The 18987-nt window shown below is 37.5% G+C and overlaps 1 protein-coding gene across 1 annotated transcript in view; it reads right to left on the bottom strand.

The window, feature by feature from the left end:
• etv1 (ETS variant transcription factor 1) overlaps positions 1 to 18987 on the bottom strand; it is a 57546-nt gene that overhangs the window by 33175 nt on the left and 5384 nt on the right. Inside the window, exon 2 of the mRNA XM_088327482.1 lies at positions 11934 to 11987. Coding sequence (XP_088183608.1) covers positions 11934 to 11987 — 54 coding nt within the window. The remainder of the gene's footprint in view (positions 1 to 11933; positions 11988 to 18987) is intronic.

The following is an 18987-nucleotide window of genomic DNA, read 5'->3' as shown; positions in this document are numbered from 1 at the left end:
TTGACATAAATAATGATCAATAAAAACAATAACAATTAATTTGTATTTTTTTGTATGTCTAAAAAAATAAAATGACTTTTTGTCTTCTTCAAATTAGGTCATTTTCAAATACCAGCTTTTATTGTGAAAAGAAAGTCCAATATTTCCCCCGTTTTGGCTTGTTCCGAACCTAAAACAGATTTTTTTAAATACTCAACGTAAAATAGTGTCCTGTTTTTAAATAAAGGCATAAAAATATTAGTTTTTAAATCATGTTGTTAAATAGTCAATGTAAAATAGTGTCCTGTTTTTAAATAAAGGCATGAAAATACTAGTTTTTAAATCATTTTTTTAAAATACTCAATGTAAAATAGTGTTCTGTTTTTAAATAAAGGCATGAAAATACTAGTTTTTAAATATTTTTTTTAAATACTCAATGTAAAATAGTGTCCTGTTTATAAATAAAGGCATAAAAATATTAGTTTTTAAATAATTTTTAAAAAATACACAATGTAAAATAGTGTCCTGTTTTTAAATAAAGGCTTGAAAATACTAATTTTTATATCATTTTTTTAAATACTCAATGTAAAATAGTGTCCTGTTTTTAAATAAAGGCATAAAAATATTAGTTTTTAAATCATTTTTTGAAATACTTAATGTAAACAAGTGTCCTGTTTTTAAATAAAGGCATGAAAATACTAGTTTTTAAATCATTTTTTAAAATACTCAATGTAAAATAGTGTCCTGTTTTTAAATAAAGGCATGAAAATACTAATTTTTAAATCATTTTTTAAATACTCAATGTAAAATAGTGTCCTGTTTTTAAATAAAGGCTTGAAAATACTAGTTTTTAAATCATTTTTTGAAATACTTAATGTAAAATAGTGTCCGGTTTTTAAATAAAGGCATGAAAATACTAATTTTTAAATCATTTTTTAAAATACTCAATGTAAAATAGTGTTCTGTTTTTAAATAAAGGCATGAAAATACTAATTTTTAAATCATTTTTTTAAATACTCAATGTAAAATAGTGTCCTGTTTTTAAATAAAGGCTTGAAAATACTAGTTTTTAAATCATTTTTTGAAATACTTAATGTAAAATAGTGTCCGGTTTTTAAATAAAGGCATGAAAATACTAATTTTTAAATCATTTTTTAAAATACTCAATGTAAAATAGTGTCCTGTTTTTAAATAAAGGCATGAAAATACTAGTCTTTAAATCATATTTAAATATATATATATAATTATTATTAGTAATATTATTTTCTCTATTTTCCAGAATATTTGCAGAGGGAATATTGCTCTGAATAAGCCTTCCTTTCATGAAGATGTGCTTTATTTTGAAGGGACAGTGTCTACATTGTGCACTTGTTTATTTTCAAGCTGCGGTTTGAGGGACTATTTACAGTACCTGGGTGGGTTTTGGAGGTACCGACTGAGAAGAAAAATAATAAACCGCACTAAATAATAGAAGCTAGTAGCTCCTTTCAATCCGAGGTTTGTTTTTGTAATATTTTTGTGTATGTTGACGCCCTATCGAGCGTCATCCATCATTAGAGGGCGGCGCTGGTGGTATAGGAACCCATATGGGAAGAGTTGGCGTCTGGGACGCCCAACCACGGCGCCATCTGTCTGCAACCTGCTAGCTTGCCAACTTTGCCGCTCGGATGGTAAGCAGCCATCCTGAAGGACGACCGGACCCACGCCCTGACCTGGCGGAAGGGCTTCACGTTTCCACGACCGAGTATTTCCCGAGAAGTTCTGGCTTAGTTCCGAGGATTGGGAATTCAAAAATCGGTGTGGGTTCGGTTTATCATACACAGTGTAACCATGTTGGCCTAATCCAGGGGTCGGAAACGTATGGCTTGGAGCTAAATTAAAGGCCGTAGTAATGTTCTCCGCGAAATTTTAGTGTATGTGAAGCGAAGACAACAGACTTTAGAGACACTTTGCTACGTCACACTCCAGTTATCTCTGGTTAGATAGATAGATGTCTAGATAGATAGATGTCTAGATGTCTAGAGACAGAGAGAGAGAGAGAAACAGAGATAGATAGATAGATAGATAGATAGATAGATAGATAGATAGATAGATAGATAGATAGATAGATAGATAGATAGATAGATAGATAGATAGATAGATACATAGATACATAGATACATAGATACATAGATACATAGATAGATGTCTAGAGAGAGAGAGACAGAGAGAGAGAGATAGATAGATAGATAGATAGATGTCTAGAGAGAGAGATAGATAGATAGACAGAGAGAGAGACAGAGATAGATAGATAGATAGATAGATAGATAGATAGATAGATAGATAGATAGATAGATAGATAGATAGATAGATAGATGTCTAGAGAGAGAGATAGATAGATAGATAGATAGATAGATAGATAGATAGATAGATGTCTAGATGTCTAAAGAGATAGAGAGAGAGAGAGAGAGAGAGAGATAGATAGATAGATAGATAGATAGATAGATACATAGGTAGATGGATAGATGTCTAGAGAGAGAGAGAGACAGAGAGATAGATAGATAGATACATAGATAGATACATAGGTAGATAGATGTCTAGAGAGAGAGAGACAGAGGGATAGATAAATAGATGTCTAGATGTCTAAAGAGATAGAGAGACAGAGAGATAGATAGATAGATACATAGGTAGATAGATAATGTCTAGAGAGAGAGAGACAGAGAGATAGATAGATAGATAGATGGATAAAAAGATAGATAGATGTCTAGAGAGAGAGACAGAGAGAGAGAGATAGATAGATAGATAGATAGATAGATAGATAGATAGATAGATAGATAGATAGATGTCTAAAGAGATAGAGAGATATAGATAGATAGATAGATACATAGATAAATACATAGGTAGATAGATAGATGTCTAGAGAGAGAGACAGAGAGATAGATAGATAGATGTCTAGATGTCTAAAGAGATAGAGAGACAGAGAGATAGATAGATAGATACATAGATAGATAGATACATAGGTAGATAGATAGATGTCTAGAGAGAGAGAGACAGAGAGATAGATAGATAGATAGATAGATAGATAGATAGATAGATAGATAGATAGATAGATACATAGATACATAGATACATAGATGGATGTCTAGAGAGAGAGAGACAGAGAGAGAGAGATAGATAGATAGATAGATAGATAGATGTCTAGAGAGAGAGATAGATAGATAGACAGAGAGAGAGACAGAGATAGATAGATAGATAGATAGATAGATAGATAGATAGATAGATAGATAGATAGATAGATAGATGTCTAGAGAGAGAGATAGATAGATAGATAGATAGATAGATAGATAGATAGATAGATAGATAGATAGATAGATAGATGTCTAGATGTCTAAAGAGATAGAGAGAGAGAGAGAGATAGATAGATAGATACATCGATAGATACATAGGTAGATGGATAGATGTCTAGAGAGAGAGAGAGACAGAGAGATAGATAGATAGATACATAGATAGATACATAGGTAGATAGATGTCTAGAGAGAGAGAGACAGAGGGATAGATAAATAGATGTCTAGATGTCTAAAGAGATAGAGAGACAGAGAGATAGATAGATAGATACATAGATAGATACATAGGTAGATAGATAATGTCTAGAGAGAGAGAGACAGAGAGATAGATAGATAGATAGATGGATAAAAAGATAGATAGATGTCTAGAGAGAGAGAGACAGATAGATAGATAGACAGAGAGAGAGAGAGACAGAGAGAGAGAGATAGATAGATAGATAGATAGATAGATAGATAGATGTCTAGATGTCTAAAGAGATAGAGAGATATAGATAGATAGATAGATACATAGATAAATACATAGGTAGATAGATAGATGTCTAGAGAGAGAGACAGAGAGATAGATAGATAGATGTCTAGATGTCTAAAGAGATAGAGAGACAGAGAGATAGATAGATAGATACATAGATAGATAGATACATAGGTAGATAGATAGATAGATAGATAGATAGATAGATAGATAGATAGATAGATAGATAGATAGATAGATAGATGTCTAGATGTCTAAAGAGATAGAGATAGATAGATAGATAGATAGATAGATAGATAGATAGATAGATAGATAGATAGATAGATAGATAGATAGATAGATAGATAGATAGATACATAGATAGATACATAGGTAGATAGATAGATGTCTAGAGAGAGAGACAGAGAGATAGATAGATAGATGTCTAGATGTCTAAAGAGATAGAGAGACAGAGAGATAGATAGATAGATACATAGATAGATAGATACATAGGTAGATAGATAGATGTCTAGAGAGATAGATAGATAGATAGATAGATAGATAGATAGATAGATAGATAGATAGATAGATAGATAGATAGATAGATAGATAGATAGATAGATAGATAGATAGATAGATAGATAGATAGATAGATAGATAGATGTCTAGATGTCTAAAGAGATAGAGATAGATAGATAGATAGATAGATAGATAGATAGATAGATAGATAGATAGATAGATAGATAGATAGATAGATAGATAGATAGATAGATAGATAGATAGATAGATAGATACATAGATAGATACATAGGTAGATAGATAGATGTCTAGAGAGAGAGACAGAGAGATAGATAGATAGATGTCTAGATGTCTAAAGAGATAGAGAGACAGAGAGATAGATAGATAGATACATAGATAGATAGATACATAGGTAGATAGATAGATGTCTAGAGAGATAGATAGATAGATAGATAGATAGATAGATAGATAGATAGATAGATAGATAGATAGATAGATAGATAGATAGATAGATAGATAGATAGATAGATAGATAGATAGATAGATAGATAGATAGATAGATAGATAGATAGATAGATAGATAGATAGATAGATAGATAGATAGATAGATAGATAGATAGATAGATTTTCATCCCCATAGGGAAATTCACACTTCCAGCAGTATCCTTTTGTTGTTCATTAACAGATTAACAGGATGGCCCTGGGGTGCTGTGTGGTAGTTTAGCAACAGCGGAGTTTATTCTTTGTTTTTTTTACATTATGTGCCTCTTATTTTGTGTCGGTAATCTCATTTTAATATGTACTTGTGTCATGTTTTGATGCTTTTTTATGATTTATTTAAAGAAAAAAAATTATACTTTTGCTAGGTTTGGAACAGATTAGCGCATTTACATTCAACCCCCGTAGGGAAATTCAAACTTCCAGCAGTATCTTTGTGTTGAAAATAAAACAGTGATAAAGTAAAAGGAATATAATACATAAATACCCAATGTAACGTGTTGATATAGAGTATTTAAATAGTGCTACATAAAATACACACTGTAATAAAAATAGGGTAAAAAAAATGAAAATGAAAAAAGATGAACTTAAAAAAAAAAGTGCAACGGAATTTCAACAGAGCTTGCAAATTGATAAGTGTGGGAACACCTGTTTTGTAGCTAGGTTAATAAACTAATGTTATGATAAGAGCTAATTTACCAGTCTCCAGCTAAGCGTACTACACTTTTTACTGTATTTCTTAATTACACACACGCTTTTCTATCCCGGACACAGGCATGTCGGGACACGTTAGCTGAGCTGTGCTTCCCAAGCTGCCGCTCTATTCTTTTTCATTGGCTCCGCCCCTGGTTGTTTATCCAATCAGCAGTATCCTTTTGTTGTTTATTAACAGATTAACAGGATGGCCTCGGGGTGCTGTGTTGTAGTTTAGCAACAGCAGAGTGGATGATGTCCCACGCTAGTCCAAAAGTTCGACGTCCCTGCAGCAGATGGAACTCATTGTGCCCAGGGTTACACCACCTCGTGTTCACGTAGATAGCGAGTCAACCTCCTCTCCGCTTCCCGCAGGCTTTTGTGTCTCTGTCTGCCCTAACAGCGCTGAAGCCGGGTAGCTCTGTTAGCGTTAGCTAGACGTGAGCCACGTTTCCGTAAAACACAGAAAACTGCACTCCCTGTACACTTTGATGTTTTTCACCAGTACAGCCAGTTCGTCGGTCTAATTTGGTAGAGAATTCACATTTCCCATGATTACAGACAGTACCGAAGACTTATAACGCCGCTAGCCGCTTAGCCTTCACCGTAGCTCCGGCTTTGCAGCCACGATAGGGCCCCCTAATCACGCCGGCACGAGAATTCTTCAGGGCAAGGAGTTGATTCCTCGAATAAACGTATTTTTGTGCATTAGAACCCATAACAATAGGATAGAAAGTAATCCAAAGTGTAATTGTCAAACGGGACGAAAACACCGAAGATAGAAGCAGACAATTAAAACAATAAATCACAAAAAGAGCGAAATAACACGGAGCTGTTGCAATGTTTTTCATTGTGCGTTGTGTTCTGCATTCCGATTAGAAGAAAGATGCCTTCTTTCGCCAAAAAACCTGGACCTCTCCACCCGCTAAACCTGCTCAGGAGCCACATGGTTCTCCTTTGTGGATCCATGGCACTTGGATTAAAGTTTCATTTATTTTAGGACTGAACTGGAAGGTAATTCAGTTTTCCAAAATGGCCGCATGACGGGGTCAAAGTATCATGTAAAGTTAAGTAGTTCAGACCCTTAGTTCATAGTTGTGTAATAAAACAGCAAAAAATTTTTTTTCAATTATAATTTGATCGTACAGAAAATAAAGTTTATAAAGTACATAACATGTATTTGTTAAACAAATACTTCAGCCTGTAAATTAAATTAGTTCATGAGTAATAATACATCAAATAATTAATTAGTTATATAAATAGATAATAATTTCTATTTTGCGGATTTTCACGTCCCGAGGGATTCTGTATACACGTGTACTAGAATGACAATAAAGTAGATCTGATCTGAATCTGAATCTGAATTACTGTATAGGGCAAAGTTTCAACTACAGTTTATTCAAGGTCGACCGATTATCGTCACCGATATTTGGGAATTTGAAGGATTTCAGCCTGTCCCGTTTTTGCTCCCGTTTGTCTCCGGCTACGACCTGTTTGGATCCTGACCACTTTAGATTATTAGGCCCTAAACCAAGCAACCGCCAGGCTGAATTTTTCCTGCCTTTTGTCTCGGATGCTACCCATCTCGCGACATCTGATTGGATAAGGAATCGTGGGCGGAGCTATAGAAGCAGGAAGTCCGTTTCGCACTGTCGGCAGTCACAGACTGCAGACCGGAGTGAGAGTTACTTGTATTTATGTGTATTTACCAAGTACATGACACAAACGATTTTTTCAACATTTCCTTAGTTATTTCCCACCTGCAGTAGATTTAGCCCCCCGTATTTTGCGTACTATAAGTCTATCTGGAGTATAAGTCGTTCCAGCCAAAAAAATGCACAATCAAGAAGGAAAAAGTCGCATTCAGAGTATAAGTCACATTAGAGGGGGAACTTTACTTGATCCAAATCCAACACCAGAAACATATAGGTCATCTTGGAGGCAATTTAAATAAAAGAGAACAACGATCTGAATTATTCGTTATTAAAATAGACATATAACATATAAGAAGTTATTCAGATAACGACAGCATGAATACTATGCTTACCAAACTATTAGCTTCACTCCAAATCACTAAATCCAATTAAATATTTGGTGTCACTTTTACCGGTAAACAACTCCTACAAATCATGAGGAAGCCGCTTCGTTTCGTTTCTCCTCTTCGAAAAATGTCCCTTACACAACAGGGCAACACAAGCCTAGAGCACCCTCTTGTGGTATAGTGTGAAAATCACATGTGAAGTGATATACAGTACCGGTAATAAACTTTCAATGCTCAATGATATCTCATCTCTCATCTCATTAGCCGTACCGCTTATCCTCATTAGGGTCGCGGGGGGGCTGGAGCCCATCCCAGCCATCTTCGGGCAGTGGGCAGGGGACACCCTGAACTGGTTGCCAGCCAATCGCAGGGCACACAGGGACAGACAACTCATTCGCTCATTCACACCTAGGGACAATTTGGACCGGCCAATTCACCTGAAATGCATGTTTTTGGAATGCGGGAGGAAACCGGAGTGCCCGGAGGAAACCCACGCAAGCACGGGGAGAACATACAAACTCCGCACAGAAAGTCTGGAGCTGGATTTGAACCCACGACAGGTTCCCATGACATGAGCTGTGCCGCACAAGCGCTAACCACTGCGCCGCCGTGCTGCCCGCTCAATGATATAATAATGTGTTAATTTGTGGTCTGTGCAGCCCTTTGAGACTCTTTGTTTTTTTCACGGTTGCCATGGCGCCCAATTGGCCCCGCCCGTGTGGCGCCAGCTGCGACGCGTTGACAGATTGGCTTCCCTTCTATTTAAGCTCAGTGCTCTCACTCTTCCTTTGTCAGTCCGTCAACAAACCTCAGCCCAGCAAGACGTGGGTTCTGACTCGGTCCTGTTTCCTGTTGGTAATTCCTGTTTGGTATTGTTCCCGTCTATGTTTGTCCTGTTTATTATTCTCTCCAGTTTTCGTTCCCGTCTAGTTTGTCCAGTTTAATTTTAATATCCTGTTTCAATATCAATCCTGTCAGTCCCGTCCTGTCCGGTATCGACCCCATCCGTCCGATATCTGCTCGGTCAATTCGACCTAGTTGGTCTCTGGCTTCCTGTCTTTCCACGCCAGACGTCACGCATTAGGGTCCTGATTCTGTTCCGGTTCTTGACCATATTTTGAAAAATTAATGTACCATCGAAATAAAGAATCAAAATGTATTTAAATAAATTATTTTTTTTCTTGGCAATAAATACATTAAAACAAATTAATGCAATAAATATGACAATATAATTTTGGGCACACAATTATTAAATTACTTAATTATGAAAAAAAGGAAAATATTACTGTCTGGACCAGAACGGAAACAGGACCCAATTGCGTAATGTTCACCACAAGTTTTATTGAAAGAAAGAGGAAGGGCTGCACCCACCATCAAGTGTTCGCTGGGCGCTGGAAGCAAGTCGCTCTTGCACTCGGATTGTGACCCGAACACGGAAATAGATCTTCCGTAGCGAGCGATGGCGGTGTCAGGGATAGAAAAACGGGTCGGTAGCCGGGACAGGGAGAGCAAAAAACGTGGTCGGGGTCAGAAAAGCGGGTCGGTAGACGGGACAGGGAGAGGAAAGCATGGTCGGAGTCAGTCGGAAACGTGTCGTAAGCCAGGACGGGAGAGCAGACGTGGTCGGGATCAAAACAGGTCGTAGCCGAAGACAAACGGGACAGGCGGGAGTCAGAGTCAAAAAAGGCTTGTCTTGTATAAAGAGAGGTTCGCAGACGGACTGACAACAGGGGATTGACAGGACTGGGTTCAAATGGGAACAGGGAGCCAATCAGAGCCCGCAGCGCCAAATGAGCGGGCACCGGTGATTCATGACAATTATCTTATATTATTTTTATCATTAAATTAATCATTTCTATTCCAATGATTAAATGATAAATGTGGATCCGATGAGAACGATTTTGATATTCCTTACAACCCCGAGCCTAAAAAATGTGCAAGAAAACCTGGATCCAAATAAAACCCGATGGCTTTTATGTACCCCCTCTTTGTCAATCAATCAAACTCGAGTAAAGTCAAATGAAGAGAGAGACCTTCCAAAGTGCGGGTCATAAATGCTAAAAGTAGTTTCAAAACAGATCGACACCCTTTCTTTGTTTTGCAGTATAATCAGTTTGAACGTCTGGGTGTCATTTCGAGTGAGAGAAAAAATAAGAGAAGCCGAAAAAGGATAAGAAGACCACCTATCGTTTCATGAGTCTGAAACGTCAACAGGAACAAGCTTCAAGTGGGGGGCTTCAAGTGCGATTTTAGACGATTTAGGAACGTTTAAGGCCACTTTCATTTAAGAGCATCAAATGAATGTCATGATTACTGATGCAAGGCACCTGTGCCCGCTTCTTTGGCGCCAAATGCCTCGGACTCTGATTGGCTCCCTGTCCCGATTTATACCCACTCCTTTCGATCACCTGTAAAAAGTGGCCAAAAAAATTCTCAACCGCATCAAGATTTCTTATTACACTTTAATTTGAATAGAAACGGCTCGCCTCTTCTTTACACTATACACCAACCATATTGAATGTATGCACGAGATATTAATGTCATGATCACCTGTGCCCGCTCCTTTGGCTCCCTGTCACTATTTAAACTCATTCCTTTCCGTCACCTGTTGTCGGTCCGTCTGCGAACCTCAGTTTACGCTAGGCAAGCTTTTCGACCCTGACTCACTCCTGTTTTGGCTCCCGTGTGTTTCCCGGCTTCGACCCATTTTCTGATCCCAACCACGGTTTTTGCTCTCTTTTCTCTTTCTCTCTTCCTACCCTTCGCGCTTTATTTTCTATTTTCTCTCCTTCTGTCTTTCTATTTCTCTTTGGATTTCTTTCTTCCGCTCCCTTTCTTTCCCCCTCTCTCACAACTTATCTTTTTGTTTCTCACGCTCTCTCCCTTTCTCTCTTTCTTTGTCCCGCCCTCTCTCCTTTTCCTCTCCCTCTTTCTCTTATTTCTTTAACTCTTTTTCTTTCTCTTTAATCTACCTGTCCGGCCCCCGACAGAATGTTTGTTCTATCGTGTGGCCCCCGAGTTAAAATGAGTTTGACACCCCTGGTCTAGAACTATGGTTAACTTTGTGTTATTGTTGCTACTGTTATATCATAACTGTTATTATTAATATTATTAATATTGTTGTTATTATTATTGGTGTATTTAATAGGGAAGATGAAGGGGTAGGGGATATAAGCATTTGCTTCTTACTACCCCTTTTCGAACATATTATTTTGTTGTTGAGTTATTGTTTTTGTTCTGTTTTTTATTTTAATGTTCGAATAAGGGCAGCACGGCGGCGCAGTGGTTAGCGCATGTGCGGCACAGTTCATGTCTTGGGAACCTCCTGCGTGGGTTCAAATCCAGCTCCGGACTTCCTGTGTGGAGTTTGTATGTTCTCCCTGTGCTTGCACTCCGGTTTCCTCCCACATTCTAAAAACATGCATTTCAGGTGGATTGGCCGGTCCAAATTGTCCCTAGGTGTGAATGAGCGAGTGAGTTGTCTGTCCCCGTGTGCCCTGCGACTGGCTGGCAACCAGTTCAGGGTGTCCCCTGCCCACCGATGATTGCTGGGATGGGCTCCAGCACCCCCGCGACCCTACTGAGGATAAGTGGTGCAGCTAATGAGATGATATGAGATGAAAATCGCAAGATATGTTTTCACAATTTTGTGGGCTCATTTAGGGTGGTGATGGCCCTGGGGAAGAAGCTGTCTCTGAGCCTAATTTTGAGGGACTTGTAGCGCCTACTAGAAGGAAACAGGTCAAAGAGGTGGTGGCCAGAGTGGGAATTGTCTTTGATCATCGACAATGTCTTCTGTACTGAGCAGAGAGCAACCGATGATCTTTTGGGCTGTGTTGATTACTCTCTGTATGTTTTACCTGAGAGTCATTTTGTTTTTGTTGTTATTTCGTATTTTATTGTTGTGAGTGAGCGAGTGAGTTATCTGTCCCTGTGTGCCCAGCGATTGGCTGGCAACCAGTTCAGGGTGTCCCCTGCCCACTGCCCGATGACTGCTGGGATGGGCTCCAGCACCCTCGCGACCCTACTGAGGATAAGCGGTTCAGCTAATGAGATGAGATGAGATGTTCGAATAAAGTTTTCATTCATTCATTCATTCCTCCCCATGAATGCTTGGAAATAAGGCGAGCAAAATGGCTTTCGGTGCAAAAAACAAATAGTAAGAGGGCTTAAAAAAAGAAGAGTAGAAAGAAGAAAAATAACATGGAGGAGGATGCAAGGGAGAAACTGACTTAAGGGAAGAATAAAAAGGCCGAGGGGCCATCTCGTGAGATGAGAACATTTCTATTCTGGATTTTTTTACGCCCCTCCCCCCCCAAAAAATCCAGTGACACTGAACCTGGCCCTCCCAATGTTAAAAATATCCTCTAAAAACAATAATCATCCCTATGCAAATAAGCACACACAAACGCGGAGCAGGGGTGGCACTCACAGTTTTCAGTCTGGAAGTCTGGGACAAACTGCTCGTCATTGTCGGGAACTTGAGCTGCACAAAGAAGACCAAAAAGACGAGACAACTTCAGACATTTGTCATCTTGATCCTCGATATGTGCGCAAAAACAATCATTTTTTTCCCGGGACCCCCGAGTGAACATCAAGATGGAGCTCGCTGCTTGCTTCTTTTTCCTCCTCTTTGTCTTTATTCTCAAAATAAGGCCTTATTATGAATAATGTAGCTCAATTGGATTTTTTGCAGTGCTTAGATTCTGCTCTCAATATAATATTGATATTTTTATATAATTTAAAAAAAATATATGGTCATTTTTAAGGATAAGTTCTGCAGTCAAACCTTTTTATCACAATTAAATATAATTATTTTTTTTTGAAAATGTTTAACAATTTTCATAGTAGTTAAAAAAAGGCTTTTGAAATATGTATATTAAAATACTTATTTATCTTAGCTGAGAAAAAGGCTTACCTTTTTTATTATGCCAACGACGTTCCTCCGACCTATTCTACTCTCGTCTTGTTATTTACACATTTTCTTTTTAAACTATTCTATTTAATTACCTTGAATTATACACTATAATATCTTTTTTACTCTATTCTTTTACATCTATTATGTTATCATTATTGAGAGTTCGCGTGTCAAATTATTTCTTGTATATATCATGTTTATGGTTTATACTGGCTGAATAAATAAATACAATATAATACAATACTCCACTTATTTAAAAAACATACAATGTAAAAAAAAAGTCAGAAGAAAATGAAAAAAATAACCTATTTTTTTACATTGAAAACAATGATATATTACTTATAATACAAATTGCAACTCATATATATATATATATATATATATATATATATATATATATATATATAGTCAGGACCAGAATGGACACAGGACCCAATTGCGTGACTTTTCTCACAAGTTTTATTAGAAGAAAGGGAAAAGGTTGCGCCCACGATCCGGTGATCGCTGGTCGCGGGAAGCAGGTCGCTCTGAACGCGGAAGTGGGAGCGATGGCGGTGTCGGGAACGGGAAAAAAACGGGTCGAAGCCAGAAAACAGACGGGAGCAAAAACAGGTGGGAGTCAGGGTTGAAAAAAAGCTTGCCTAGAGTAAACTGAGGTTCACAGACGGACCGACAACAGGTGACTGATAGACGTGGGTTTGAATAGTGACCGGGAGCCAATCAAAGTCCAAGGCCGTTGCCGCAAAAGGAGTGGGAACAGGTGCGTTACATCGGTAATCATGACATACATATATTATATATATATATATATATAGATATATATAAAATTGACATGATATCTTCAAGATTTTTATTTTCTGGTGTGTGAAATATCCTGTATTTGAGTAGTACACGCTAGTTCTCCAAATACAATTTAGCATCAACAGTTTCAATTCACACACAATATTTATATACGCTTATAGCTTGTATGAAAAAAATCATGACCTTAATATGTAAAAAATATATTTATTGGATTTATACAAGCATTATTCATAGATGAATACTGCTTGTATAAATAATCCTTCTTATATATTTTATTCATTTTTAATAACATTTGAGTTTTGGTCATTTCAAATATCTTGTGTTTGATAAGAAATCTGTATTTTTTTTCATATACAATTCAAACATTCTAATTTAGACACATTATTAAGATGTACATATAGCCAGTGTAAATTAATTTACCATACAAAAATGTGTTTTATCCGTTTATTTTATAGGATTTGATTTTGTTTTTTTTCAAATATTGTGCATTAAAAAAATACAGTTGAACAGGATTGCATCAAACGTTCCAATTTACACAATTTTTTAAACATATAGTCTATATAAAAATACTTCCAAAATGATTTAATGTCATCATTTTACCTGCTTTTTTATTTACTTATTTAATACGTATTATTATTTTTTTGTTTTTTTATTGTACCTTAACCTTTTGGCTCCCTGTCAGTATTTGAACCCTGTCCTGTCACTCTCCTTTTGTCAGTCCGTCTACAAACCTCTGTTGTTACAAGGCAAGACTTTTTGACCCTCACTCCCGCCTGTCCCGTTTTTGCACTCGTTTTTCCACCTACCCTTCTTCTTCCTATATCTCAATAAAATTGTGATAAAACGTTACGCGATTGGGTCTACCCTGACAGTTCCGGGTTGTTGGGTGAGAAAAACGATGGGGATTCAGTTTTCTTATTGCACACTGAAAGGGTTTATCCAACACTTTGAGTTGCATTTTATTACCTGAAATATGCATTATAAAAAATAAAATTATTTGATTTTATCATATGTGAATTTTGACAATTTAGTTATTCAAATATTTGTATTTAATATTACATTATTATTACCAAATACTCTTCTACTTAATTCGGTTATTTCCAGTATTTTATTAAAATGATATCCCACAATACAACATATCTTTTTATTATGCAATACTTTAATTTAGAATTTAAAAATCATTTAAAAATCCTAAAAACGGAAATGGTCACGCCATGTCGATGAAACAATTACATACTTACTTAAGGACTCTTTTAATATATTTTACAAAAGATGGTCAATTTTTCTTAACTATGTTAGGAATATGAATTTCCCTGATATCCCAGATTGTCCTATGTAATTACTGTACTGTTCCACTCACCTTCCTATTACTTTTTATAATACATTCCACTGACGCGGGTCGATTTACTTTATTTCAGGCATGAAAGCAGGTCAAGTCTTAAAAACGTGAGAGATAGTGTATTTATATTTGTGTATAATGCGCACCCCTTTTTTTTTTCAATTAAAAATCGGCATAAAATTTTTCTCGGTTCGAACTAAGAATTGAAAGTGACAACAACATGTTTTATTCACTACTATGAACGCAATGCCAATATAAAACTATATGTATACACACACACACACACACACAATATGTATATAATATACAGTATATGTATATATATATATATATATATATATATATATATATATATATATATATATATATATCTCATCTCATCTCATTAGCTACACCGCTTATCCTCAGTAGGGTCGCGGGGGTGCTGGGGCCCATCCCAGCAATCATCGGGCAGTGGGCAGGGGACACCCTGAACTGCTTGCCAGCCAATCGCAGGGCACACAGGGACAGACAACTCACTCGCTCATTCACACCTAGGGACAATTTGGACCGACCAATTCACCTGAAATGCATGTTTTTGGAATGTGGGAGGAAACCGGAGTTCATGTCGACTTTCAGTTTTCTCCGTTTTCTAACATTCGTCTCTGGTACCATGAGTATCATTTGTGTGATCAGATAAAATCGAATGCATGTTACACATGAATGAATACAGTACTCCTACCTGCGTGAGCTATATTAATTTTAATTCAAACCCACCACCTCAAACACCTACATACCTCCCTCCCCACCTCAAAATATTTTCTCCTGGGATCTACACAATTCAAATAGGTCAAATATTTCTCTTTAAAATTGTGAATAAAGGTGAGAGATCATCTGCCCTCTTTGGGTATCTTGAGATACTTTTTATCTGTTCTCCTTTCAATTGAATTGTCTTTGTTGTCATTGATTTCTACTTTGTGAAACATTGTATGCAATGAGATTAGACATGGCACTCCAGTGTAAACATGTAATAAAGACTTTAAGGAGAAAAAAAAACGACAAGGACCATCGGGATTAACAAGCATAAGCACGACATACTGCGAAGAAACCGGCCCAAGTTATAACAATTATGCAATAAAATAGAATAGAGTATTATAACACGATTGCAATTTAAAGTGAAAGAAAAAAATATAGTAATAAATTCACATGGTATACATGGTATCTATTTTCAAAGTTTTTCAGCAGCAACAAAAAAATCGCAAAACATGTTTTGACAATTTTGTGCGCTCGTTTAGGGTGGTGATGGCCCTGGGGAAAAAGCTGTCCCTGAGCCTAATTTTGAGGGACTTGTCCCGCCGACCAGAGAAAAACAGGTCAAAGAGGTGGTGACTGTGTGGGAATTGTCTTTAATAATCTTAACAGCTATGCACAGTATCGGAAGCCGACAATGTCCCCTGTACTGAGCAGAGAGCAGCCGATGATCTTTTGGGCTGTGTTGATTACTCTTTGTATGTTTTTCCTGGGAGACACTTTGTTTTTGTTGTTATTTCGTATTTTATTGTTGTAAAATCGCAAGATGTGTTTTCACAATTTTGTGGGCTTGTTTAGGGTGGTGATGGCCCTGGGGAAAAAGCTGTCCCTGAGCCTAATTTTGAGGAACTTGCAGCACCTACCAGAGGGTCAAAGAGGTGGTGGCAAGAGTGGGAATTGTCTTTAATAATCTTAACAGCTATGCACAGTATCGGAAGCCGACAATGTCCCCTGTACTGAGCAGAGAGCAGCCGATGATCTTTTGGGCTGTGTTGATTACTCTTTGTATGTTTTTCCTGGGAGTCATTTTGTTTTTGTTGTTATTTCGTATTTTATTGTTGTAAAATCGCAAGATGTGTTTTCACAATTTTGTGGGCTTGTTTAGGGTGGTGATGGCCCTGGGGAAAAAGCTGTCCCTGAGCCTAATTTTGAGGAACTTGTCCCGCCGACCAGAGAAAAACCTACCACATGGTCAAAGAGGTGGTGGCAAGGGTGGGAATTGTCTTTAATAATCTTAACGGCTCTGCACAGTATCGGAAGCCGACAATGTCCCCTGTACTGAGCAGAGAGCAGCCGATGATCTTTTGGGCTGTGTTGATTACTCTTTGTATGTTTTTTCCTGGGAGTCATTTTGTTTTTGTTGTTACTTTGTATTCTATTGTTGTAAAATCGCAAGATAGGCAGCACGGCGGCGCAGTGGTTAGCGCGTGCGCGGCACAGTTCTAAGGTCTTGGGAACCTCCTGTGTGGGTTCAAATCCAGCTACCGACTTACTGTGCGGAGTTTGTATGTTCTCCCCGTGCTTGCGTGGGTTTCTTTTCGGGCACTCCGGTTTCCTCACACATTCCAAAGACATGCATTTCAGGTGGATTGGCCGGTCCAAATTGTCCCTAGGTGTGAATGAGCGAGCGAGTTGTCTGTCCCTGTGTGCCCAGCGATTGGCTGGCAACCAGTTCAGGGTGTCCTCTGCCCGATGACTGCTGGGATGGGCTCCAGCACCCCCGCGACCCTACTGAGGATAAGCGGTGCAGCTAATGAGATGAGATGAGATGAAAATCGCAAGATATGTTTTCACAATTTTTTTCTCGTTTAGGGTGGTGATGGCCCTGGGGAAGAAGCTGTCTCTGTGCCTAATTTTGAGGGACTTGTAGCGCCTACTAGAGGGAAACAGGTCAAAGAGGTGGTGGCCAGGGTGGGAATTGTCTTTGATCATCGACAATGTCTTCCGTACTGAGCAGAGAGCAACCGATGATCTTTTGGGCTGTGTTGATTACTCTCTGTATGTTTTTCCTGGGAGTCATTTTGTTTTTGTTGTTATTTCGTATTTTATTGTTGTGCATACATCCGGTTGGGTTGTTTTTAGGTTATATTGTGACATTGAGTGCTGCAATAATTTTGTAAAAACAGAAATAGTTTTGTGTTTGTATCCCAATCCAATAAAAAAAAACAAAAAACATACATTACGCCCCTTATATATGTCATAGGCGACTTTCCAATTTTTGCTGTCATGCGGCATCCCATGGTTAGCATCTTCTAATTAGGCTCCCCCCTTCTCGCTAACCTCCCCCGTTTCCTCCCCTTTGTTACCTGCTACCTGCACACTCGGGTCCCCCAAAACACAGTGCGAACCCCCAAAAAAATCCTATTCCCCGACCCGAGAACCTCCAATCGTTGCCGCCATTATCACCTCTATATATACACGTTAGCCGGAATTAGCGTAGCACGTCTCGACACGCTTTTCGTTCCATTTTTTTCCCCTTATTCTCACCCCTGAACGAGTTGATGATGATGATGACACCATTTAATTGTTCATCATCCACATGTTTATTTATTTAAAGGATAAAAAAGGGGTGGGCCGGTCTTTCACCGCCACGCTAGACGATTTCATTTGCTGTTTATAATAATTATATGAGAAAAAAGGAAACATTTTTACTTTAGGTACATCGTATTTATGCTATTTTATTTGCTTTTTTTTGCCCTTTTTTGCATATCTATGTTAAATAGATTCAACATGATTTATTTGGAATTCATAAAAGGGACTACAATGCTATTATAATAAGAATAAATATTTTATAAAACACTTTGAATTTAAAAGATACAGGCAAAAAATAAATTTAGAGACAGACACACACACACAAATATACACACTGTATATTGTTCAAAGTACATTTTAATTTAATTAATAAAATAAATCCCAAAATAGAAGTAAGATTTTTTTATTCTAACATTGTGAATAATGTTAAATAAAATGGTGTAAATATATTTTTATTTTATTTTTTATTTTCATTAAACAGTCTAGGAGAAAATATACATTTACAGATATATTCACAAAGTGCATTTAAATTAGAATACATCTCAAAAACTAGTCAAAATAATGTCTTTCAACGCTAAAAATGATATTGAATACAAGATTGTAACTATGGTTTTACTTTTACCAGTAAAAGCTAATAATAAATTTAAATATTTTGCCTAATTTTCAAAGGAAATTTAAATTAAAATAAATCCGAAAACAGTCAAAAATATATATAAACGTTATTAATAATGTCTAATAAAATTATGTAAATAGGGTATTTAATGGGCAGCACGGCGGCGCAGTGGTTAGCACGTGTGCGGCACAGTTCTGAGGTCGTGGGAACCTCCTGCGTGGGTTCAAATCCTGGTACCGGCCTTACTGTGCGGAGTTTGTATGTTCTCCCCATGCTTGCGTGGGTTTCTTCCGGGCACTCCGGTTTCCTCCCACATTCCAAAGACATGCATTTCAGGTGGATTGGCCCTAGCGAGCCAGTTGTCTGTCCCTGTGTCCCCTGCGACTGGTTGGCAACCAGTTCAGGGTGTCCCCTGCCCACTGCCCGATGATTGCTGGGATGGGCCCCAGCCCCCCCGTGACCCTAATAAGGATAAGCGGTACAGCTAATGAGAT

The sequence above is a fragment of the Urocampus carinirostris genome, chromosome 2 (genome assembly GCF_059441175.1).
Source record: "Urocampus carinirostris isolate Australia breed hairy pipefish chromosome 2, RoL_Ucar_1.0, whole genome shotgun sequence".
Taxonomy (NCBI): Eukaryota; Metazoa; Chordata; class Actinopteri; order Syngnathiformes; family Syngnathidae; genus Urocampus; species Urocampus carinirostris.
This window is presented reverse-complemented; position numbering and strand designations above follow the sequence as displayed.